At 55.7% G+C, this 23,767-nt stretch overlaps 2 protein-coding genes across 3 annotated transcripts; one reads left to right on the forward strand and one right to left on the reverse strand.

Annotated features, from left to right (window-relative positions):
• Positions 1–5,228: 5,228 nt before the first annotated feature.
• On the reverse strand, positions 5,229–10,559 carry Ush1g (USH1 protein network component sans). Of its 2 annotated transcripts, XM_042665483.1 has the most exons (3): positions 10,383–10,559; positions 6,724–7,962; positions 5,229–5,337 (listed from the first exon to the last, which is right to left on the reverse strand). In XM_042665483.1, exons 1-3 carry the CDS (start codon positions 10,544–10,546, stop codon positions 5,334–5,336), a joined length of 1,407 nt encoding a protein of 468 aa, XP_042521417.1. In that variant the 5' UTR covers positions 10,547–10,559; the 3' UTR covers positions 5,229–5,333. The 2 variants fall into 2 exon arrangements, with proteins under 2 accessions (XP_042521417.1, XP_042521418.1); XM_042665484.1 differs by lacking the exon at positions 5,229–5,337 and having other exon boundaries at positions 6,720–7,962; positions 10,383–10,546.
• A 2,436-nt stretch (positions 10,560–12,995) lies between these two features.
• Otop2 (otopetrin 2) lies at positions 12,996–22,958 on the forward strand. The gene is made up of 6 exons (XM_042665490.1): positions 12,996–13,308; positions 14,274–14,410; positions 15,771–15,829; positions 16,245–16,378; positions 18,352–19,226; positions 22,788–22,958. The coding sequence occupies exons 1-6, from the start codon at positions 12,996–12,998 to the stop codon at positions 22,956–22,958; spliced, it is 1,689 nt and encodes a 562-aa protein (XP_042521424.1).
• The last annotated feature ends 809 nt before the right edge of the window (positions 22,959–23,767 follow it).

Below are 23,767 nucleotides of genomic sequence, written 5' to 3' on the forward strand. Positions count from 1 at the left end.
TCCCCAGAACCCTCCTCCATGTGGACCCAGGGAATAAAGAATGCAGACAGAGGGGGAAGAAACAGACACCCGCAGCTTCCTGCAGCCTCCCACCCCACCCCTCTGTGCCTAGGCCCATCTCCCATGGAGCAGGTGGGGCCCCCAAAGAGCCTGTCTAAGGCCTGTGGAGTCTCGTCCTTCAGCTATGAAATCTCAGGAAGCTCCCGGCCGCCACCCACCCAGAGGCAAGGAAGGGGCCCGCCCAGAGGCCGCTGGACAGGGACACAGCTCGGAAAAGAGGCCAGAGAGCTGGGTCCTCTTTGTGCTCCTCATTGCTGTGTGACCTGAGCAATGACCTGGGAGCAACCCTGACATCGTTTGTTTGTTTTGCCAGTCCTGGGGTTTGAACTCAGGGCCTGGGCATTGGCCCTGAGCTTCTTTTGCTCAAGCTAGCATCTACCACTTGAGCCACAGCACCACTTCGAGCATTTTCTGTGTATGTGGTGCTGAGGAATTGAACCCGGGGCTTCATGTATGCTAGGCAAGCACTCTACCACTAGGCCACCTTCCCAGCCCCTGACATTGGTTTTTCTCCTCCATCAAATGGGGCATAACAATCCCTTGTCATGTTCAATGATGTTTTCATGAGGACTAATTGGAATCACTTATGTGACGTGCTGGCATACAATAGGTGATCAATAAATGCTCCTTTGAGAGGACCGTGGTGCAGTGGGAGCCAGCCTGTGTGGGGTGGACTCGGGGCTCTTCTGCTCTCCAGTGGCGTGTGGGTTTGGGCTCATTTTTTGAACATCTCTGTGCTCAATTTCCTTGTATGAAAGAAGAAAAAACACCATGAAGCACTTCCCCTCCGAGTGGAGCCAGGGACCAAGGAGTAAGCGTGGCTTCCACTATGATGGGCAGCCAGGCCTGGCACGGAGCCTCATGCCACACCAACTCTGCCAAGCAAATCTCACGATAATGAAGGCACCGGAGACCCTTTGTGCAGGAGTTAGCTGACCGGACCAGGCCATGGCTGTGCAGTAGCTGATGAGGCCAGATCTTCAGAGCGCCCACCATGGAGCCCAACGCTCTGCATACTGGCTTCTCCAGAGGCTTGCCTAGGTGTGGAGTTAGGGTACGGAGAGAAGGAAATCCTTGAAGGACAGGCTGGGCTCCGGGTTCCCGCTCCAGCAGAGACAGACAAGGGCAGGGACAGGGAAAGGAGCAGGCACCCTGAGCCTAGGGGGAGTCAGATGAAGAGAAAGACACCAACCGAGCTGAATGAAGTGGTGATGCATGGCTGTAGTCCCAGCGCTGGATAGGCTGAGACTGGAGGAGCTAGAGTCCAGGGCCAACCGGGGCTGCATAGAATGACAATCTAAAAAGAGAATCATGCACCCCCCCCCCCCCCCGTGGGTAGCCTTTGTGGCCATCTCAAGGAGCCTGAATTCTCCTTAACAACGAATCGCATAACTGCTCAGATATGCAATCGCTTTATCTACAAAGTGAGACTCCCAGCAACCTCACCTGCCTAACTGGCCAGGGCAGGGAACACTCCCCTGTGCATCTGAGGCTCAGATGCAGCATAATGGGGATGGCTCACCCTCCAGAGAAGATGCTCAGCTCTTTTGGCATCCCAGGACCACCTAGCGCCTCCCCCTGGGCCTCCCACTAGATGGAGACCACTCTCCACTAGCTGCCCATTCCCTGGCCACTGGCTGGGTTGTTAGCGCCCCCTGCTGGCTGTTGGAGATAGCTCTGGGGAGGAAGATGGTGCTCATTCTCAGATCAGGATTCTGAAGGGCCTGTCTAGAATCCAACCAACTCCTCCCCGCCTTGGGCCATTCTAACCACAGCCATTATTACTTGATACTAAATATCAGGTGTGTGCTAAGTGCTTTATAATCAGGATCTCTTTACCCTCCTAATAATCTGCAGGGTTAACAGTATTATTATAATACCTGTTTCAATATTAGAAAAGACTCAGAGAGGTGAGTCATTGACTCCAAGGTCACACCGCTGAAGGGCGAGGGCTAGTTCTGCTGCCTCACATTCAAGCTGTCTCTCGAGTTGTCCTGCCACCTCTCTGTCTTGTCTTAGTTCGGCGAAGGGGACGTGAGCGCGTGAGGTGAAGGGACAGGGGCACCACCCTCTCTGGGGCTGGCCCTAACGCGGGAGTAAATGAAAGGCCGGGAGGCCCTGGGAAACCTACAGCTGTGTAGTCAAGGGGCTGCTCGACAACCTTCAGCCAGCCCCTTCTGACTGTTAAATGTGAGTGGGGCGCATGTGCACCAGGGAGCCGCCTCTGATTCGCCCCACACCTCCTCCTCCATGGAGTCTCTGGACCTCACAGACATCTAACCAAAGCTCCTGAACCCAGGGTGCCAGGGGATCCTGGGTCCCTGACGCCATGACATGCCTGAAATTAAGAGCAGAACGGCCTCTGAGTGTGTGTGCTCCATGTAGGTTCTTCAGGAAAGGGGTCTGTATTATTATTAATCAATCTAAACCACCGAACACTGAGAACCATTGATCCTTCTCAACATTCAGTGTTTCCCTAACCTGGAGGATCTAAACTTCTAAGGAAATGAGTCACTACCCAGAAGGCTGAGATCTGAGGATCGAGGCTCAGGGTTCAGAGCCAGACTGAGCAAACAAATTGGTGACATTATTTTTTATGTCAGTTGTGGGATTTGAACTCTGGGCCTGGGTGCTATCCCTGAGCTCTTCAGCTCAAGCCAAGCAAGCACTGTACCATTTGAGCCACAGTGCCATTTCCGGTTTTCTGGTGATTAACTGAAGAGTCTCATGGACTTTCCTGCCTAGGTTGGCTTTGAACCAAGATCCTCATATCTCAGCCTCCTGATTACAGCTAGGATTACAGGTGTGAGCCACCAGTGCCTGGTTTTGTAATATTCTTTATCTCCAATTAACCAACGAAAGGCCAGAAGCAGAGCTGTGGCTCAAGTGGTGCAAGGCCAGTCTTGAGTGAAAAAGCCAAGTGAGAGCACAAGGCCCTGAGTTCAAGCCCCAGAATTGACACAAAGCAAAAAGAAAAAGAAAAAAGAAAAGGTTGACTCGAGTTAGGATACCTCCCTTTGCTTGTTGAAAACACCGGCAACTCTTTATAGTGGGTGGCTGCAGTAACCAGGCTGGCCAGTAGGGGTCGTATGCACACACAGGGCTTGGGTGGGCACCATGGAAATTCAGCCTCATTGGTGGCCTTGGTGGAAAGAACAGAGCTACAGCAGTCTAGAGACCTGTGTTCTGAGTCTAGCCCTTTGCCTTTACAGGCCTCAGCTTTTCAGGTTGCCCAGAACGTCTAGATGGTTGCTATGCAAACTCTGACACTGACATCCTGTGTGTGTGTGTGTGCATGCGTGTGTATGCACACACATCAGTCCTAGGACTTGAACTCAGTGCTTTCGCACTGTCTCTGAGCATTTTTGCTTAAGGCTAGTGCTCTATCATTTGAGTTACAGTTCCGCTTTTGGCTTTTTGCTAGCGAATTGGAGATAAGAGTCTTACAGACTTTCCTGCCGGTGCTGGCTTAAAACTGTGATCCTCAGATCTCAGCCTCCTGAGTAGCTGGGATTACAAGTGGTACCCAGCGTCCTGAGGATTTTTCTGATTGATCCTGTCCTTGAAAGAACCATCTCTCTTTACCAGCTCCTAATTCTGGGCCAGCTAGCATAGCAGGACAAGGGTCCATGGACGTGGGAGGTAATCCCTGTAGACAGGTGTGACCTATGGGGGATTCAGCCCTCCACCCTTCACACTCTCCACCCCGTCCCTCCCACCCTCAGATGACTAAAAGAACAGGAGATGCACACGACCAGCAGATGGAACATTCTCTACAAAAGTTATAATGAGCCGGGGGCGGGGGGGGGGGGGGAGGTTGTGTGCAGGGGTGGGAAGCAGAGCCTGGTCCACCTCAGCATGGGGCCAGGAGGGGCTGAGGCAGTAAACAAACAGGGAACAGATGAGAAAGGACAGCACCTGAGGCTCTGAGAAGCACGAATCGGCACTTGGGATGCTCCCAGGCCCAGGCCAGAGAACAGGGGGAAAGGGGTATGGGCTGCACTTGGGGCGATCATGGCAGGCAGCCAGCCTCCCAGGATCATTCCGTGGGGAAGGGACCATCTCCTTCACACCCCTGCTCTGGGCATGTGTGTGGACAGGGACCCCAGACAGACAGATCAGAAAGGTCTTTGGGACCTCTTTCTGTCTGCCCAGTCAAAGGGCTCAGATTGGAGCTGGAGCTGGGGCTCTGCTCCCAGCAGCAGCTGCTTCCTGAGCTGAGGTCAGGGATGGGGTCCTCAGCTGACAAGGACAAACGGCCTGACTGGTGAGCTGGGAATATGCAGCTGAGTGGCCTCTCCCCTCTCCTTGACCTTGACCTGGAGAAGTGCTCTGAGGACCCTCTGAGCCAGGGCTTGAGTAAAACCCACCCACCACCCTAACACAATGCGCACGCGCGCACACACACACACACACACAGAGCCCCGGGCTCCTGGGCAAGCTTTCCCCACACTTGGCCTTGTCCCTTGCTGTGCCCAGTCTCTGGACCTGGGAGACTGTGAGGCAGTTGGCAGATGCCATTCTCCAGCCAGCTGTGCCCACCAGGCCTAGAGACTTTAATACTGCAGCCTGCTGCTCTAGCACCTTGCATCCAGTGACCTGGGTAGGCTGGAGAAGGATAAGATGGGCTCTGCCCCAGGGTGAACTGGGAAGGGGGCCAGCCCACCACCCCAGCCCACTGTGGAGAGAGGAGAGGGAACTGGTGTTGTGGGGAGGGCGGAGGGGGGGATACAGTAGGAACTGAAAGGCAGGGCATTTGGCTGAAGAGCCTGGCTAAAGACTCACCGCCCCCAGGAGGGTAGACGGAGGAGGAAGGTGCCCAAACTCTTCCCTTCACACAAAGTAGGAAGCAAACAAGTCTCCAGCCTAAGATAGAAAACAGGACCCTCTGAGGAGGGATGAGGAGAAGCAGGAGAGACAATACCCCTAACACAAGTCGTGTCTCCCTCTTAACCCCATCCTGATCCAGCTCCAAGGATGTCTAGTCCCTTGGGCTGGCCTGGTACTTCAGGGCTCCCAGACGGAGATGGCTCAGGGGCTGCAGGACGCTGGAGGTCCAGGTGTCCGGAATGCTTCGTTGCCCCTGTGGGTGCCACAGGCCATACACTCTGCTTCAGGATGCGGATAGGCTGGCACAGGAGATGCCCTACGTGGTCCTGGCACCCGGGGGAAAGAGGGGCTGCAGGGCTGGCGACTTGTGAGAACCTCATGGCCCCTCGGGTGGGTTGTGGCAACTTGCAATTCGTTTTGGTCTGGGGAGCAAAACCCCTGTTTTATCTGCAGAGGAAAGACAGAAACCAGCCTTAGATGACAGCTGACAGCGGTAGTGGTTTTGTTGTTTGTTCTGTGCCAGTAGTAGGGCTTGAACTCAGGGCTGTCCCTGAGTTCCCTGTCCCTCGGCTGTGTTCCTCAAGGCTGGTGCTCTACCACTTGAGCCACCCCTCCATTTCTAGCTTTCTGCTGGTTCATTGAAGGTAAGAGTCTTACAGACTTTTCTGCCCAAGATGGTTTTGAACCATGATTCTCAGATCTCAGCCTCCTGAGGAGCTAGGATGACAGGTGTGAGACCCTGGTACCTGGCTGGTGAAGGCTTAGACGGTAAGGAGACCTTATGGGTGCCACACCCTCCATGCCATGGGATTTGAATAGTGCTCAAGCTCTAGAGCCACACAGACCAGCTCTGCACCGAGCAGCCACAGGGCACAAGGTGAGCTCTTACCTAACCTGGGAGCCACCACCTGGTCATCTTACACCCAGGATGGTATAGTGCAGGACTCACAGGAGTCCTTGCTCAAGGCTCAGCCCTGAAAGGTGGCAAGGCTTAAAAACATCCTGGCTGTGATTGCTATGACTAGAGCAATCTCATCAGCACTAAGCTGCCCATTGTGCCACACGCTGGTATCTCCAGCATAAAGATGCCTTGCACATGCGCTGTGATAAGATAGTCTCCAGTAGCCAGGACCAGTGGCTCATGCCTAGCTACTTGACAGAGATCTGAGAATCAAAGTTCAAAGCCAACCCAAACAGGAAAGTCTGTGAGGCTCTTACCTCTAACCAGCAAAGGAAAAAAAAAAAGCCAGAAGTGGAAACGTGGTTCAAGTAGTGGAGTGCCAGACTTGAAGGGAAAAAAAGAAAGACGGAAAGAAAGAAAGAAAGAAAGAAGAAAAGCAAGAGGCCCTGAGTTCCAATACACACACACACACACACACACACACACCAAAAAGGACAGTTTCTAGTCATTAAATTGGCAGCTTCTGTTTCTGAGTCTGATAATTGAAGAGTGGGGCTTCTTGTAATTAATTAGTGGCAGCTTGGCTTTTGTAAAATATTGTGTTGCCATGTGCCAGTGGCTCACGCCTGCAATCCCGGCTACTCTGATGAGTGTGGTTTCAAAGGCCAGCTGGGGCAGGAAAGTCCATGAGACTCTTATCTCCAAGTAACAACCAAAAAGCTGGAAATGGAGGTGTGGCTCAGGTGGTACAGCACCCGCCTTGAAAAGATGAAAAAAAGAGGGATAGTGTGTCCAGGCATTGAGCTGAAGCCCGAAGACAGACAGACAGACAGACAAACACACACACACACACAATTAAGCCCCCTCCCACTCCTGAAAAGTCAGCTCCTCCCTCCACACTGTCCCCCACCCCCCCAGGCCCACCCACTCACAGTTCCGTGTCCTCCAGGGCGGGCGGGCGCTCCAGCGCCTGCCGCCTCCTGCGCACGGCCCCCAGCATCTTCTTCCGCGGGCCCAGGGGGACGCTGATGCTGCGGAGGTCCAGGTCGGAGCACAGCATCAGCGCCTCCAGGTCGATCTTCTCCTGGCGCAGCAGTGGGGTGAAGTCCTCCATGTGCAGGGACGCCAGGAAGGTCTCGAGGGGGCTGGTCTCGGGCTCCAGGTCTTCGTCCAGCCCCAGGTCCAGCTCGTCCCAGGGCAGCTCGTCCCCGCAGCTGCGCTCCTGCAGGCTATTGGCACTGCCCAGGCTGTCGTCGTCTAGGCTGGGCGAGCTGTGCAGCCGACCCCGCGGCGTGCCCGCGCCCTCCAGGCCCCCCTCGTCCCGGCCCAGCCCGTGCAGCCCGCTGCTCAAGTAGTTCCTGCGGAACACCATGGTGCCCAGACCCGGGCGGGTAAACAGGGAGTCGTGGCCGGAGTCGGTGCTGACCTCCGAGTGGGCCGGCTCGGGCGCCAGCGTGGCACGGGAGACGCTGTCCTCATCCGAGAGGAACATGTCCCGGAGCGGGGCGCGGCCCCACTCCTTGGGGTTGGCGTAGGGGGCCTGGCGCACGAACATCACGTCGCTGCCCAGCTGCACCCCCGACAGCGAGCGGACGCTTTTGCGGCCGTCCTCGGAGACCTTGAAGGTGCCCTCGCCGCCGCCGCCGCCGCCCTGCTTGCGCCGCTCCAGCTTCTTCTGGATCTTGGTCTTGCCCTTGGCGGTGCCGTGCAGCGTGGCCTGCGAGTAGGGCAGCTGGCTGGCCGGGGCCGGGCCGTGGTGCGGGCGGCGGCTCAGCGTGCCCGCCGACGTGAGGCTGGAGAAGCTGAGCGCGTCGGCCGAGCGCTCGGCCAGCTCGCGCCGGTAGCGCCGCTCCATGCGCTCGTGGTGCTTGCGCTGCAGCTTGGCGCACTCGCGCATGCGCCGCTCCGCCTCGCGGAACGCCTTGTCCTTCAGCTTGCCCACCAGCTTGGGGTTCAGGCTGCTCTGCTTGGCCGCGATGGAGTCCAGGTAGCGCACGCACTCCATGTGGCCCTTCATGGCCGCCATGTCCAGAGGCGTGTGGTAGTCGTTGTCCAGGCACCAGATGTTGGCCCCGAAGGACACCAGGAAGGACAGGCAGTGCAGGTGGCCATTGGAAGCTGCCAGGTGCAGCGGTGTGTTGCCCCAGATGTCACACTTGTCCGGATCGCCCCTGCGGGGGGGGGGGGTGGGAAGACAACACGCGGGGAGCCATGATTAGCCGGTCCGAGCTAGCTGGGGACGGGGCTGTCGGGGCTCCCCTCCCCCAGCCTCGCTGAGCTTCCCCCCTCCCCGGGCAAGGCATCCCATGGGCCCCCCATGGGACTGAGACCGCCCTTCCGAGACTCCCAGGGGATCTGCTGTCATCAACCTGAAAGGACTAACCGGCCTAGAGGAAGTCCAAGGAAGCGCGGCCCCGCCCACACGGGGGGCGTGGTCTAGAGGAAGGCGGGGCCTGGTCGGGGCTTCCCGCCCACAAGGGGGCGTGGTCTCGCAGAAGGCGGGGCCTTCCCCAAGAGAACTGAGGGCTGGGAATCTGAGGGGATAAATATTTGATGCTCAGAGAGAAAGAGGTGAATTATTCATGGGCCCAGCGGGGAACTGGCCCAGAGAAGTGGTGGGCCAGGGCCGAGTCTGGGTCTCTAGGCAGGTGTGTGAGGGGGTGAGCGTGGCCACGTGTTCCAGGGTGGCTGTGAAAGGGGACAAGGGGGTGGGCCTGAGCGAGCCTGGTGAGCCGGTGGGGGTGGCGGTGCTTGCTGACAGTGGACACGGCCATGTCTGCAGGGAGCTGGGCCAGGCCTGGCAAAGCCAGTGTTAGAGCAGGTGTCGGGCCTTGGCCTGGGCCAGGAGGGGACTGCAGGGGCAGCCAGGACTAAAGAGGAGGAGGAGGAGGAGGGTTGGCCACCTAGCCACCTTGATCTGGCTGCTGAGTCTCTGGAAGCCATGTGAGGCTGGTAGCTTGGCTGGAGAAGTGCCAACTGCCCCACCACCACCAACACCCTTCATACCAGGCTCTATCCCTCCTGGGCAGCCTCTGCTGGCTTCCCCTGAACTTTGCCTGCCTTTGGGAAACCAGCACTGGGCCCTTGTCCCACACTAATGAGATCGCGAGGCCACTCCAAGGCTGCGGGAAGAATCACTCCCTTGTCTGTGTCTCCTCTCATTCCTCCCACCCCACCCTGCTCAGCTGCCCCTATACTTACCAAGTTCTCAGGACAGTGTCCACACAGACCCGCACCCACTGAGCACCCATCCTTATCCCCACAGGACTTGGGGCACCCAGGGAGTGCCCTCTTCCCCTCCAGACCCCTTTATGAGGCTCCCATGAGTCTTTCTGATCAAGAAGTAGGCAAACAGCCCAGTGGGCCTTCCTGAAACAAAAAAGCTAGCTGCTGAAGGAGCAGCTAGGATCAGGGGGAGTCTTTCACCCCCATAAATTCAGGCCTGTGCCCAACATGAGTGCAAGCTCGGTGCCTGCCCCTTTTGCCCTGGGACCAGAGGAATTTCTATGAACCCTCCTAAAGTATCTCTTCCACAATGTTTCCTATCCAGGCTGGCCAGGTGGCCAGGGCAGACTCTCCTTTAAACTGGTGTGTTCCCAGTACCGTGACTTAGTCCCTCCTCATCTTCCCTGGCCCTGGACTTGCGTGCCTCAACTGCTACCTCCAAAGTCCTCCCCTGTCTCAAGGGTTAGCTGGACTCTGGGTCTGACCTTCCAGCAGGATGACTTCAGGGAGAGGAGTGGGGACAGAAGCCCCAAGGGACATCACAGTCTCCCAGTGCAAAGCTGTGTCCTGCTGGGGGGGGGGGGGGAGCTACAGGGAGAGTTAATGAGGTGGCTGAAGCAGTGACATTTAGTACTGGGGACAGTGCCCATAAATCCTGGGCATGTGGCTTAGTGGTAGAGTGCTTGCCTAGCAATGCATGAAACCCTGGGTCCTATTCCTCAATGACACATACACTGAAAACAAAGCCCTCAGTGGTGCTGTGGCTCAAGTGGTAGAGAGCTAGACTTGAGCACAGAGAAGCTCAGTGCCCAGGCCCTGAGTTCAAGCCCCAGGACTGGAAAAAAGAAAGAAAGAAAGAAAGGAAGGAAGAAAGAAAGGAAGAAAGGAAGGAAAGAAGGAAGGAAGGAAGGAAGGAAAGAAGGAAGGAAGGAAAGGGGTTATTGAGACTCAGCCTGCGGGGAGCAGTGGGTGCTGGCTGGGCTGACTTCCGGTTGCTCGGCTGGGGAGTGGGCAGCCAGGGCCCCCACCCCTTCCTTCCTAGTGCTCACTTGGGGGCGCTCTGAGATTTTCCAGCCATCTCTCTGGCCCCCACCTTTCCCCTCACTCCTGCTCCCAAGAATCCCAGGCAACCCCTCCCACCTTGGTCTCCCACAATCATGGACTCCCCAATCCCAGTTCCTCTCCTCCCAGCCCCACAGCCAGGGCACAGCCTCCCGCGGCGTTCACCTCCACGTGTGCCTCCCTCCGGGCCTGCCAGGCCTGGTGGGCAGGGGAAGGGGCCAGCTCAGAGGAAGGCGTGAACCTGCCACGGGGTCCCGGGGTCCCCCACCCCCCTGCCCTGCCGGGGCGGCGGCGGAGAGCTCACCCGCGGCTCACGATGAGGCGCAGCGACTCCAGGTTGCCGTGGTACGCCGCCCAGAGGGTGGGGGTCATGCCGTCCTCGTCGGGGGCGTTGAGCTCCCTCCGGGTGGCCTCCTTGAGGAGCTCCAGGTAGCCATCCCGAGCCGCCCGGTGGTACTGGTCGTTCATGGCGCCTGACTTGGCCGGGGTGGGGGGTGGGGGCCGCAGGGAAGTGCCCCCCGAGGGGGAGGGCAGCAGGGTTAGGGCTGAGGCATGGGGGTTCGGGGAGGGGGCCGGGCGGGGGAGGCCAGGGCCGCCAGCCCCGGCCGCCGCAGACGGAGGGTGCGGAGCAGCGCCCGGGGAGCCGCGGGCTGGGCGCTACCAGGACATCTGAGCCTGGGGATGGGGGGGGGGGGTTCCCGCCGCCCCGGGGAGCCGCCCCCGGGCTTCCCCTGGGTCCTAAACGCCCCGCCTCTCCGCGCACGGAGCTGACCCAGGTGAGATCCAAAGGTTACACTCCCCCCCCGACGCCCCTCCCTTGGAGCTCAGCTCGGGGACCCCCCCCCTCACCAGCGCGCCCAGGCTGCGGCTCCCGATTCCTCCACCCGCCAACGGTGGGGGGGCTGAGAACGGATGGAGGGAATGGTGAGGCGCTGACCGCTCCCCCTCACCCCTCACAGCCTCCCCAGGATTGGGGGTCCGCAGGGGCGTGAAGGCCCCCCCCCCCCCCGCCCTCCGCTCTCCAGACCCGTGGAGGAGGACGCAGCGCTCCCCGGCGCGGCCGCCGCCGCCGCGCGCCGGCAGGGGGCGCCGGAGAGCCGGGCGAGGCGCGCGGGAACTCCGCGCCCCGGGGGCGCCGCGGCCAAGGCCAGGGCGAGACCGGAGGGAGAGGGAACTCCCATCGCCCCGAGGGCAGGTGCGGGGAAAAGGGGAACCGGTGCTCTGATCGGGGGTTCGCAGCCGAGATCAAAGGCATGGTGGGCAACAGGGCTGGGAGGAGGGGGGTGGGGCGACTGTAGGGCCTCCCCTGGGGGCCTCGATGGGCCCCGGGGCGCGCGGGGGGGGGCGCGGGGCCGGGTGTCCCCTGGGTGCCGCGGTGCGGAAAGGGGGGAACGGGGGGGACGGGGCAGGGGCGGGGGTGGGGGGTTCTTAATAGGTTAAGTATAAATCTTTCCTTATCTGGCTTTCACGCTCTCTTCCCTAAATTCAGCTGGGAGAACAAGATGGATCATGTGAGCGGGGCTGAGAGGTTTATGGAGCCGAGCCCCGGCGGCTGTAAATCATCCGGCCCCCGTGGGTATAAAGCGCCCGTGCAGCCCGGCGTGGGACAGAGGACGCGCTCGCCTCTCCGGGACCCCCGGCTCCGCGCCGCTGCCCGGCCCGGCCAGGTGCGCCCCCCCCCCCCCCCGCGTGCCCCCAGTGCGGCCGCCAAGAGCCGGTCCGGCCCAGGCCGTGGGGAGGGAGCGATGTAGGCTCTGGTTCCCTCCCTCCCTCCCTCCCTCCCCCCCTCCTCCTCCTCCTCCTCCTCCTCTTCTTCTTCTTCTTCTTCTTCTTCTTCTTCTTCTTCTTCTTCTTCTTCTTCTTCTTCTTCTTCTTCTTCTTCTTCTTCTTCTCCTCCTCCTCCTCCTCCTCCTCCTCCTCCTCCTCCTCCTCCTCTTCCTCCTCCTCCTCCCTTTCCTTTTCCTTTTCCTCCTCCTCCTCTCTTCTTCCTTCTCCACCATTATTTCTTCTTCTTCTTCTTCTTCTTCTTCTTCTTCTTCTTCTTCTTCTTCTTCTTCTTCTTCTTCTTCTTCTTCTTCTTCTTCTTCTTCTTCTTCTTCTTCTCCTTCTCCTTCTCCTCCTCCTCCTCCTCCTCCTCCTCCTCCTCCTCCTCCCTTTCCTTTTCCTTTTCCTCCTCCTCCTCTCTTCTTCCTCCTCCACCATTATTTCCTCTTCTTCTTCTTCTCTTCCTCCTCCTCCTCCTTCTGTTCCTCCTCCTCCTCCACTTCTTCTTCTTCTTCTTGTTCTTCTTGTTCTTGTTCTTCTTCTTCTTCTTCCTTTTCCTCTTCCTCCTCCTCTCCTCTCCTCCTTCTCTCTTATTGTTGTTCTCCTCCTCCTCTTCTTCCTCCTCCTCCTTCTTCTCCTCTTCCCTCTTCTTTCTTTCTTCACCTCCTTTCTCCAACTTCATCTTCTCCTCTTTCTTTCTTTCTTTTTCTTTCTTCTCCTTTCGTCTTCACCTCCTCCTTCTCCTCCTCCTCCTCTCTTCTTCTGCCTCCACTTCTTCTTTTCCTCCTCCTCCTCCTCCTCTTCACCCTCCTCCTCCATCTCTCCTCCTTCTCTTCCCTCTTTTCCTCTTCTTTCTTTCACCTTCTTTCTTCAACTTCATCTTCTCCTTCTCCATCTCCTTTCTTTCTTCCTTTCTTCTCCTTTCTTCTTGACCTCCTCCTCTTCCTCTCCTCCTCATCTTCCTCCTCCTCCTCCTCCTTCCCCAGCGCCCCCACCCCCACCAACCTCCATTCCCCAGTTAGGAACTCTTCCATCCTCAAATCCAGGAATACGATGCAGATGCAGAACGAATGCACGCCCTCGAAGTTGAGCTGAGGCCCGGTCCTCTCTTCCCCTGCAGTGAGCCCCCCCAACGCGTCCGTTCGTTCCCACCATGTCGGAGGAGCTGGCCCCGGGCCCCAAGGAGAGCCCGCCGGCGCCCCCGAGGGGCCCCCGAGAGGTGTGGAAGAAGGGCGGCCGGCTGCTGTCGGTGCTGCTGGCGGTGAACGTGCTCCTGCTCGCCTGCACGCTCATCAGCGGCGGCGCCTTCAACAAGGTGGCCGTGTACGACACGGACGTCTTCGCGCTGCTCACGGCCATGATGCTGCTGGCCGTGCTTTGGATCCTGTTCTACCTGCTGCGCAGCGCGCGCTGCCCCGACGCCGTGCCCTACTTGGACGCGCATGCCGGCCCCATCTGGCTCCGAGGTGCCGGGGGAGGGGGGCAGGAGGGGACGGAGGGGGTGGGCCTGCCGGGTCCTGCAGCGCTGGGGTGTTTGGCTGGAGAGGTGAGAATGAATGAGCCCACCGAGGTGGATGGGACGGAAGGGAGGCCAGGGAACTGGTCCTTACAGGAGGGATGGGATGGGCTGCCCACTGCTCAGCTTCCACGGCAGAGCGAAGGTCACGGGGAGCCTGTGATGGGGAGCAGGGAGAGCAAACACTGCGTCTCCACAGATCCCGTGTGTCTCGTCCATGCACCTCTGAGGAAGGGGACACAGTCAAACCTCCATCCACCTGCCCGCCTCAGACGCTGTCCTCTGCACATCTACCTCTTCATTGTTCAGCTCTTGAATTTGCCCACTCCATTCCTCTATTCATCCATCCACTCATCTTCCCAGCCTCCTGCATCCAACAGCCACCTCTTTATTCATGCATTCATCCTTCCATCTACCCACCCATCTTTCGGTCCACCCGTTGACCCATTCATCCCTTCTCCCATCCATTCATCCACGCTCCCACCTACCCACCCAACCATCCCATCCTCCCAGCCTATCTGCCCATCTATAGCTATTGATTCCCTCATCCATCCATCTACCCATTCATCTTTCAGTCTACCCATTGACCCATTCGTATGTTCACCCATTCATTTATCTATCCACCCATTCATCCATCCATCCAACCATCCATCCATCCCCTCAGCCTATCCATCCGTCTATCCATTCATGCACTCACCCCTCCATCTACCCGTTCATCTTTCAATCCACCCCTTGGCCCATTTATGTGTTCACTCATCTATTCCCCATTCATCCATCCATCTATCCATCCACTCACTACAGCCACCCATTTAGCCACTCATCCTGAAGGCCTGTCCTCTGCTCTGCAAGTCCTTCCCCCTTCTCTCTGAAACATGGCTACCATCCTGCTGACTCCCCCTCCACCCCCATTCCCAGGTGGGCTGGTGCTGTTCGGGATCTGCACTCTGGTCATGGATGTCTTCAAGACTGGCTACTACTCCAGTTTCTTTGAGTGCCAGTCGGCCATCAAGATCCTGCACCCCCTCATCCAGGCTGTGTTTGTCATTGTCCAGGTGGGTGGGAGGCCTGTCCTTGAGTGTGATGCAGAAGAGCCAACACTGGCCTGGCAAGGAATCAGGAGACTGGAATCCACGCCTCCTTCTGCCCCGAGTCATGAAATAAATGGGATAGGACAGAGGTGAAGATCATGAGTCCGTAAATGTGGGAGCACTGAGTAATTAAGTAATACCTAAATGTGAGCTCCTGCTTGGAGGCACCTCGACTTTATTTCAATCCAAGAAGTGCCAAGAGTCAACACCTAGGAGGTGTGAGTTGTGACACCAGTCCCTGTCCCTAGAACCTGGCATGCCCTCGTGGGTGCCCAGAGGACGTCATTCCCAGCCCAGGGGATGTGCTGTGACTGTGACCACCCAGCCACCACTGTTCCTGTGTTTGTTTAAGAGGCAGGGTCTCTGATAGCTAGGGTTTTTCAATCAAGTTCCATTGTTTTTGTTTTTGTGTTTTTGTTTTTTGTCGGTTGTGGGGCTTGAACTCTGGGCACTGTCCCTCAGCTCTTCAGCTCAAGGCTAGAGCTCTACCACTTGAGCCACGGCACCACTTCCAGCTTTTGCTGTTTATGTGGTGCTGAGGAATTGAACCCAAGGCCTCATGCATGCAAGGCAAGCGCTCTACCACTGAGCCACCTTCCCAGCCCAAGTTCCATTGTTTTGTGTGAGTGTGGATCCTGGGGTTTGAACTCAGGGCTTGGGTATTGTCCTCAAGCTTTTGTACTCAAGGCTAGCACTCTATTACTTGAGCCTCAGCTCCACTTCTGACTTTTCAGTCGTCATTTGGAGATAAAAGTTTCATGGACTTTCCTGCTCAGCCTGGCTTTGAACCTTGATCCTCAGATCTCAGCCTCCTGAGAAGCTAGGATTACAGGCATGAGCCACCAGGGCTTGGCCTTACCAGAGTATTATAGGTGAGATTTTTGCAAACCTTTAAGTAATAAAAAAACCTGTTTGTTTGTTTGGGTCTTGGGGCTTGAACTGAGGGCCTGGGCGCTGTCCCTGAGCTTTTTTTGCTTAAGGCTAGCACTCAACCACTTGAAACATAGCACCACTTCCAGTTTTCTGGTGGTTAATTGGAGATAAGCATCTCACAGACTTTCCTGCATAGGCTAGCTTTGAACCATGATGATCCGCAGATCTCAGTCTCCTGAGTAGCTAGGATTACAGGCGTGAACCGCCAGCGCCCAGCTTGAGACCCACTTCTTTCACACAGACTGTATTATTGTAGAAAATGTTCCCTGCCTCCTTTTGTAAAGTTACAGTGACCCTGATCAGTTAGTATAAGGGCTCCACGGGTAGACTGAATATGGACTAGAACTCACCCCACCTACAAGGTAATGACTTTTCCTCTTTCTCAACGTAGACTTACTTTCTCTGGGTCTCTGCTAAAGACTGCATTCACGTCCACCTGGACCTGACACGGTGAGACCCAGAGCCCAATGATTGTGCCCACAGGGTTTATCCAGGGCAGAGAGCTGTCCAGCCTGGGCGCGGCTGCTCTGCCTGCTCCCCAGAGTGGGTCTCAGCCAAGCCTCTGCCTTACCCCTCCCCCACCCCTCCCCCCACCTCCATTTTGTCAGTGTGATTTCCAGACCCCAGGGGCCTCCGTCCCCAGGGAGGGGTCGGTGGGCACTGAGCCTCTGGAAATGCCCGGAATCTCTGTGAGGTGGCATCTCCACACGGGCTGAGTATTACCCCCAAGCTCAGCAACTCTGTTCTGTGTGAACAGGCCTTCTGTAACCCCCTCTCGTTCTCAGGAGAGCTCCCTAAACTACCTCTGTCTGACCCACAAGGAGCCAAAGCTTTGTGGGTATCTGGTCCCCCATCCCCCAAACAGGTGTGGGCTCATGTTCACCCTCACTACCAACCTGGCCATCTGGATGGCAGCCGTGGTGGATGAATCGGTGCACCAGGCTCACTCCTACAGCAGTGCTCACGGCAACGCCAGCCACACCCGCCTCTCCTCTGACCGTGAGTTCCTCCTTCGCCACGGCCGGTGGCGGCCCGGCCTTGGGTGGGCCTTGGTGCATTTGCAGTCAGTCAACCATGTTGTCACAGGGCATAGTGGCAAAGGTGGAACGCAGGGGCCGCCTCCCACTCCAGCTCTGCTCCACGACATGACGAGGAGCAGGAGCAAGGACAGGGGGCAGATTGTCTCAGCCTGGGCTCCACCATGGAGCAATCCAGGCCATTAGAAAGGGCCCACCCCCCCCCACCCCCAAAGAAAGGGGAAGGATCTGATCTGGACCAGGGAAGGAAGGGAGCTTACGATCTCACGGGACTGCCTGGGAAAGGGAAGTAACAAATAGTTATTCCATCATGAAGACAGTTGTGATGACTTGCCAGTGCTAAGGTCTGGAACCCTCTTAACCATCGCAATTTCCCTTGGCAATAGGTACTATTAAGATTCCATTTTAGGGGGCCGGGAAGATGGCTCAGTGGTAGAACGCTTGTCTTGCATGCATGAGACCCTGGGTTTGATTCCTCAGCACCACATAAGCAGAAAAAGCTGGGAGTGGTGCTGTGGCTCAAGAGGTAGAGCGCTAGCCTTGAGCTGAAGAGCTGAGGGACAGCACCCAGGCCCAGAGTTCAGGCCCCACAGCCAAAAAAAGAACAAGATTCCATTTTAGCTGGGCACCATGGCCTCATGCCTGTAATCCTAGCTACTCAGGAGACTGAGGCCCTGGGGAATCACAGTTTGAAGTCAGCCTAGGCAGAAAAGGCCATGAGACTCTTCTTTCCAATTGACCAGCAAAAAGCGAAAGTGGAGGTCTGGCTCAAGAGCACCAGGCCTGAGTAGAAAAGCTAAGCGAGAGCATGAGGTCTTCCCTGAGTTCAAACCCCACCAGTACTAGGTGGGGAGTTGGGGGAAAGTTCCTGTTTTATAGATGCAGGAACTATGTGTGGCGAGGTTGTGAAGTAGCTTACCCAGGGTCTGGAAGGCACGTGCTAGTGTTCACTGCTTTTAGTCACTGCGCTACATGAAAGAAGACAGGGGTCCATGGTCTCCTGGTCCTGTTTTCAGGGTTTCTCTGGGGGTCCCCTTTAGCCATCACCTTAAGACACTGGCATACCCCCTGCCAGTGGGGACATGACCCAGCCCCCAGCAGACTGATGTCTAGATGGTGCAGATGGGGATGAAAACCAGTCCAGGGCTGGGATGTAGCTCAGTGGCAAAGCGCTTGCCTAGCAAGTGCAACGTCCTGGGTTCGATTCCCAGTACCAAAAAAGAGAAGACAAAAAAAAAAAATACAGTTAAAAGAAAACCAGTCCAGGGGCTGGGAAGGTGGCTCAGTGGTAGAGTGCTTGCCTTGCATGCATGAGGCCCTGGGTTCGATTCCTCAGCACCACATAAGCAGAAAAAAGCCCGAAGTGGCACTGTGGCTCAAGTAGTAGAGCACTAGCCTTGAGCTGAAGAGCTGAGGGACAGCACCCAGGCCCAGAGTTCAGGCACCACGACCGGATCAAAAAAAAAAAAAAAGAAAACCAGTCCAGGGGAGGTCAGCCTGCCTAGCTCAGGGATCTGGGAATCTGGGAAATCCGACTGGAAGAGATTGAAGAAATACAATGAGGGAAGCAGATAGTTCTATCTTTTGGATTTTTGAGGGGGAGGGAGAGGAGGAAGGTAGTGTTGAATGAAGGTCTTACTATGTAGTTCCATCTAGCCTTGAACTGAAGACTGCTTCATCCTCCCAAGCACTGGGATTATAGGAATGCACCACTACACCTGACTCAGATTTCTCTATAATTGGTGGGTACCTAAACCCTAGTAGGTGCTCTTTAAGCAATTATGGAATAAAGGAACATGCCAAGGCTTGTGAAAGCCTTGGGGCTGCTACAGTGGTCACTGGCAGAGAGAACTCCCCTGCCCTTCCTTACAAAGATGCGAATGGAGGACAGGAAGGAAGTCCAGCTTCCCCCCCCCACCTTCTCCCTCCCCACAGCGGAGCGCACAGGAAGCACGGCTGGAGGCGACCCGTGTCCCTGCGACACGGCCATCTGCCAGATCTTCCAGCAGGGCTACTTCTACCTGTACCCCTTCAACATCGAGTACAGCCTGTTCGCCTCCACCATGTTATACGTCATGTGGAAGAATGTGGGCAGGCTGCTCACCTCCAGCCACGGCCACGGCCACGCCCCACCCCGGGTCAGCCTCTTCCGGGAGACCTTCTTTGCTGGACCGGTCCTGGGCCTGATACTCTTTGTGGTGGGGTTGGCGGTCTTCATCATCTATGAAGTTCAAGTGAGCGGAGAGGGAAGCCGCACCCAGGAGGCCCTGGTCAGCTACTACAGCTTCAACATTGTCTGCCTGGGACTCATGACCTTGGTCAGTTTGAGCGGCTCGGTCATCTACCGTTTTGACCGCCGGGCTATGGACCAGCATAAGAACCCCACTCGCACCTTGGACGTAGGCCTGCTGATGGGCGCTGCCCTGGGCCAGTACGCCATCTCCTACTATTCCATCGTGGCTGTGGTGGTGGGCACACCCAGGGACCTGCTGGGGGGCCTCAACCTGGCCCACGCTCTGCTCATGATCGCCCAGCACACCTTCCAGAATGTGTTCATCATTGAGAGCCTCCACCGGGGGCCCCCGGGGGAGGAGCCCCGGGAGACACCCAACAAGGAGCCCTGCCAAGGCCTCACCTTTGCCAACCTGGATGCCCTCCATGCCTTGCCCGCCTGCCCGTCCACCCCCAGGCTGGCCAGCCCTCTAGAAGGCCCGCCGGAAGCGGTGGCCATCATCTCTACCCCCAGGGGTCACTGGAGACGCCGGTGCCTGAAAGACATTTCTCTGTTCCTCCTGCTCTGCAATGTCATCGTGAGTAGCTGAGGCGGGGAGGTAGAGGCAGGGGAGAGGGGGAGGTAGAAGTGGGGGAGGGCAGGGCAGACACAGAGGAAGGCTAGTCCCATGGCTTTGTTCTCTTGGCTTTCTCTGTCTTGCCCCCCAGCTCAACCCCCCCCCAAATCTTACAGCTCCCTAGGAGAGGAGCAGGATCAGAGAGGGCACCTCACCCAGCACACAATGATATCCCAGCCCTCTGACATAAAGGCAGCAGGCAGAGCTGGAGGGGTCCCAGGAAAGGCTGGTGTGGGAGGCTGGGTGGAGGTAAGAGGGAATGTGAAGGGCGGGGCCCTCACCCCCCTGTGGGAGGTGTGACTGCTTCTGCAACTTGTGACCTGCCTGCTTCTCAGAAAAATTGGAGCAGCTTCAGGAAGTAACGGGGGAGCGCAGCGTAAGTGTGAGCAAGTGTGAGCAGTCTGTCAGCAGTTGGGGGGGAGCTGGCAGGAAGGGGGCAGAAATGCTGGCACAATCTCATTTGCTTAAATTAAAAGCAACAGGCTTCAGCCAGTACAAATAAACTGGTTGGATGGAACCACCTCAGGGCAGAAACTGTTGTAGTGAAGGTACATCCCAATAGAAAAACAAACCTATCGCAACTACAACCCTGTATGGAAATGCCCTTACTATAAAAATAATCTCCTGTAATCCTAGTTTAGGTACTCAGGAGGCTGAGATCTGAGGATCATGGTAGGAAGCCAGTCTAGGCATGAAAGTCCAAAAGACTCTTCTCCAAGTAACCAGCAAAAAGCCAGAAGTGGCGCTGTGGCTTAAGTGGCAGAGAGCTCACCTTGAGCAAGAAATCTCAGGGACAGTGCCCAGACCCAGCGTTCAAGCCCCAAGACTGACACACACAGAAAGAGAGAGAGACAGACAGAGACAGAGACAGAGACAAAGAGAATGATCTCCAGTGTAGAAATTTCTAGTATAGGGGCTGGGAAGGTGGCTCAGTGGTAGAGCGCTTGCCTTGCATGTATGACGCCCTGGGTTTGATTCCTCAGCACCACATAAGCAAAAAGAAAAAAAGCCGGAAATGGTGTGGTGGCTCAAGTAGTAGAGCGCTAGCTTTGAGCTGAAGAGCTGAGGGACAGCGCCCAGGCCCAGAGTTCAGGCCCCACGACCAGACCCTCCCCTAAAAAAAAAAAAAAAAGAAATTTCTAGTATACAAACAAACATCCATGTGGGTATGGTCAGCCCTCTGTCTATGGGTTCCATGTATCAGGTTATAGGCAAATCCTCAAATGGAAAATATTAGGGGGAAAATATTCTAGCTGGCCTCTGTTGGCTCAACCTTGTAATCCTAGCTAGATCAGAAGATTGTGGCTCAAAACCAGCCTGGACAAAAAAGTCCCGGAGACTCCAATCTCCAATTAACCAGCAAAATGCTGTACTGGAGGCATTGTTCAAGTGGTACAGGATGAACCGTGAGCAAGAAAATCAAATGAGAAGGCAAGGCCTGGAGTTCAAGCCCCAGTACTGGCACAAACCAAACTTTGCACCTACAATGAACAGGTAGAGTTTTTCTGCTGCTGTCATTCCCTAAAGAATATAATGTAACCAGTATTTATATCACATCTAGATTGTATTAGATATCTTGAATAGAGTGCTTGAGACAGAGTTTAAAGTAAACTGGAGGATGTATGATGAGGATATGCAAATGCAGTGCCACGTCATGTAAGGGATTTGAATATTCTTGGATGTTGATATACATGGGGGCTCTTAGCAAGAGATGATCATGACATCTCAAATAGTAAAAACAACCTAATGAAATTTGAGCCAACAAAGAAACAGAGCTTTTGGTTATACACTCCAATAGAAGGGTATCTCTCATGTGGAAATCAATGTAACATGGGTATATCCTGGGGCTGGGATACAGCTTCGTGGTAGAGTAAATGCCTACCTAGCATTCAAGAGGTTCTGAGTTTGATTCTCATCACAGAAATATATATATATATAAAAGTATGATACATATATATGTGTATATATATGTATATGTATATCCCACCAGAAAACAAATCTCCATAGAGTGAATTCTATTCTTGTGAAATTCTACCTAGAGGAGACATATCAACAGCCCTAACTAAGCTATATTCGAGTGAAGGCACAGGTAATCTCCTGTACAGTCACTACCCCAACTGCATAGTGTGACCCCACCCACATGGTATGACCCTCATGCAAGAGCCCCTCCATAGTCAGTGTTATTTTAAAGAAAAATGTGATCAAGGGGCTGGGAAGGTGGCCCAGTGGTAGAGTGCTTGCCTTGCATGCATGAGGCCCTGGGTTCAATTCCTCAGCACCACATAAGCAGAAAAGGCCAGAAGTGGAGCTGTGGCTCAAGTGGTAGAGCACTAGCCTTGAGCTGAAGAGCTCAGAGACAGCGCCCAGGCCTAGAGTTCAAGCCCCACGACTGACCAAAAACAAACAAACAAACAAAAAATGTGATCAACCAATCTCTGACCCTACCAAGTAGAGTCAATAAGGTTCAAAAACCTCACGATACCTGGGTCTTGCTTTGGTGCTCACCCCCCCCCCCACCCCCACCAGGCTCCACCCAGATCTTCCTCCCAGGCTGGATTACTCCACCTTCCTGGAGTCTATTCTTCCAGGTATCTGAGCCTGAGTCATTTCTGACAGCATTGGCTCACAGAACAAACAGGTTGGGGGGTGGGGGTGCAATGCAACTCGGAAAGGTTAATTGGTGGGGGGGGAGGCGGGAGAAGAGTCTCTGTGGAGGCCTTTGGTCCTTGTCTCACAGCCTGCATCCTAATCATCCAGGATGGGTGCAACAGTGATCCAGCTTCCTCCTCCTCCTGGGCCTGGAAAGAAGGCAGAGGAGGAAGCCAGAGGGTGGGGAGGCAGAGCTCCCGGAGGGCTGGAGACAGCAGCCTTCTGGCCAAGCCTGCTCTGGGCCTGATTGGTTCTGCCACCAGCACCCCCTTGTATACATCTCCCCAGCTGCAGACCCAGCTGTGTGTAGCAATTTCTATGTCATTTATTGAAATGTCCATGTCATAGAGGGTCCTGAAGGAGGGATGGAGAGGGGCAGTAGGTAGAACCCTAACCTAGAAATGGGCAACTCTCTCTCTCTCTCTCTCTCTCTCTCTCTTTTTCTCTCCTGCTCTCTCCCCTCCCCCCATCTCCTTTTTTGGTAGTACTGGGGTTTGAACTCAGGGTCTCCAGCTTTCTAGGCTAGTGCATTTTGTTGGTTATTTTGGGAAATGAAATCTAGTGAACTTTCCTGCCCATGGCTGGCCTCGAACCAAGATCCTTCAGATCTCAGCCTCCTGAGTAACTAGAATTATAGGCGTGAGCCACCAGCACCTGATGTCCCAAATGAGCAAGCATAACTGGGCAGACTGCCGAGCAAATTAGAAAGTGCCAGGGCCTGGTCAAGATGCTAGCGTGACACCTGGCCATGATCCCTAGTCCTCCGGAGTCCAAACAAACTAGAAGGATCCCGTTGCAACCCAGCAAAGCCCACAGAAATGACTCCCCAGTGCATTCTGGGTTGGCTTCTGATGTGCTCCTCTCTCCACACAGCTGTGGATCATGCCTGCCTTTGGGGCCCGCCCCCATTTCAGCAACAGAGTAGAGGTGGATTTCTACGGCTACTCCCTCTGGGCAGCCATCGTCAACATCTGCCTGCCCTTCGGCATCTTCTACCGCATGCACGCCGTCTCCAGCTTGCTGGAGGTCTACGTGTTGTCCTGAAACCTGGGAAGAAGACATGGAGCGGGAACTGTCAGCCACAGAACGACCTTATCCATCCCCTCCTCCCCGGCCCCAGAGTGGAATTTTTGCACCAGTTTATTTTTCCAGGATGAGTTTTTAAATCACAATCAGGACTTACCCATCCACCTCTGCATGACCCTGGGGCCTGGCAGGGAGGGATCTCTCTCTCTCTCTCTCTCTCTCTCTCTCTCTTTCTCTCTCTCTCTAGCTCCATCCTGAATGCCAGCCTTGGGGCCTGGCAGTGCACTGTCTGGGGCTGAGAACTAATAAACCCACAATTCACTCGCTCCCTGTCCGCTCTTTGTCTCAGCCGTTGGAGGTCATGGGAAAGGAACTCGGAACTCGGCAGTCAGCGCTGGTAAAGATCGAGGTGTGAGGCCTCAAAGTTTTCAATGGGAGAGCAGGATCTGAGTTATAGATGATCTCAACAGCGGTTGCCTGGGTGGCGGGGAGGGGTGGCTAGAGTTTATGAGCTGCACCTTCCTCTTTTACTTATTTCCAGGTGACACATATTTTTATGTGTCCCTTGACACATGAACAGTTAATGAGGAGGGGCACAGTCCAACTTCCACATTTTACCGAGAAGGCAATGGAGGTGCAGAGAGGTGGCTTTGCCAAGGACACAGGAAGCCAGACCCTTCCTACTAAGAAGAGTAATGTTCACGTCTTCTTTCAAGCAGCACGTTCTTCTGTTGTGGTGGTTGATTTTGGATAGGGGTTTTGTTTTGGTATTTGTGTGTGTGTGTGTTGGTTCTAAAGGCCTAGGTGCTGCCACTGAGCTTTTTTGC

This window comes from Dipodomys spectabilis, unplaced genomic scaffold, assembly GCF_019054845.1.
Source record: "Dipodomys spectabilis isolate Male_0828 unplaced genomic scaffold, ASM1905484v1 ptg000329l, whole genome shotgun sequence".
Classification (NCBI taxonomy): domain Eukaryota; kingdom Metazoa; phylum Chordata; class Mammalia; order Rodentia; family Heteromyidae; genus Dipodomys; species Dipodomys spectabilis.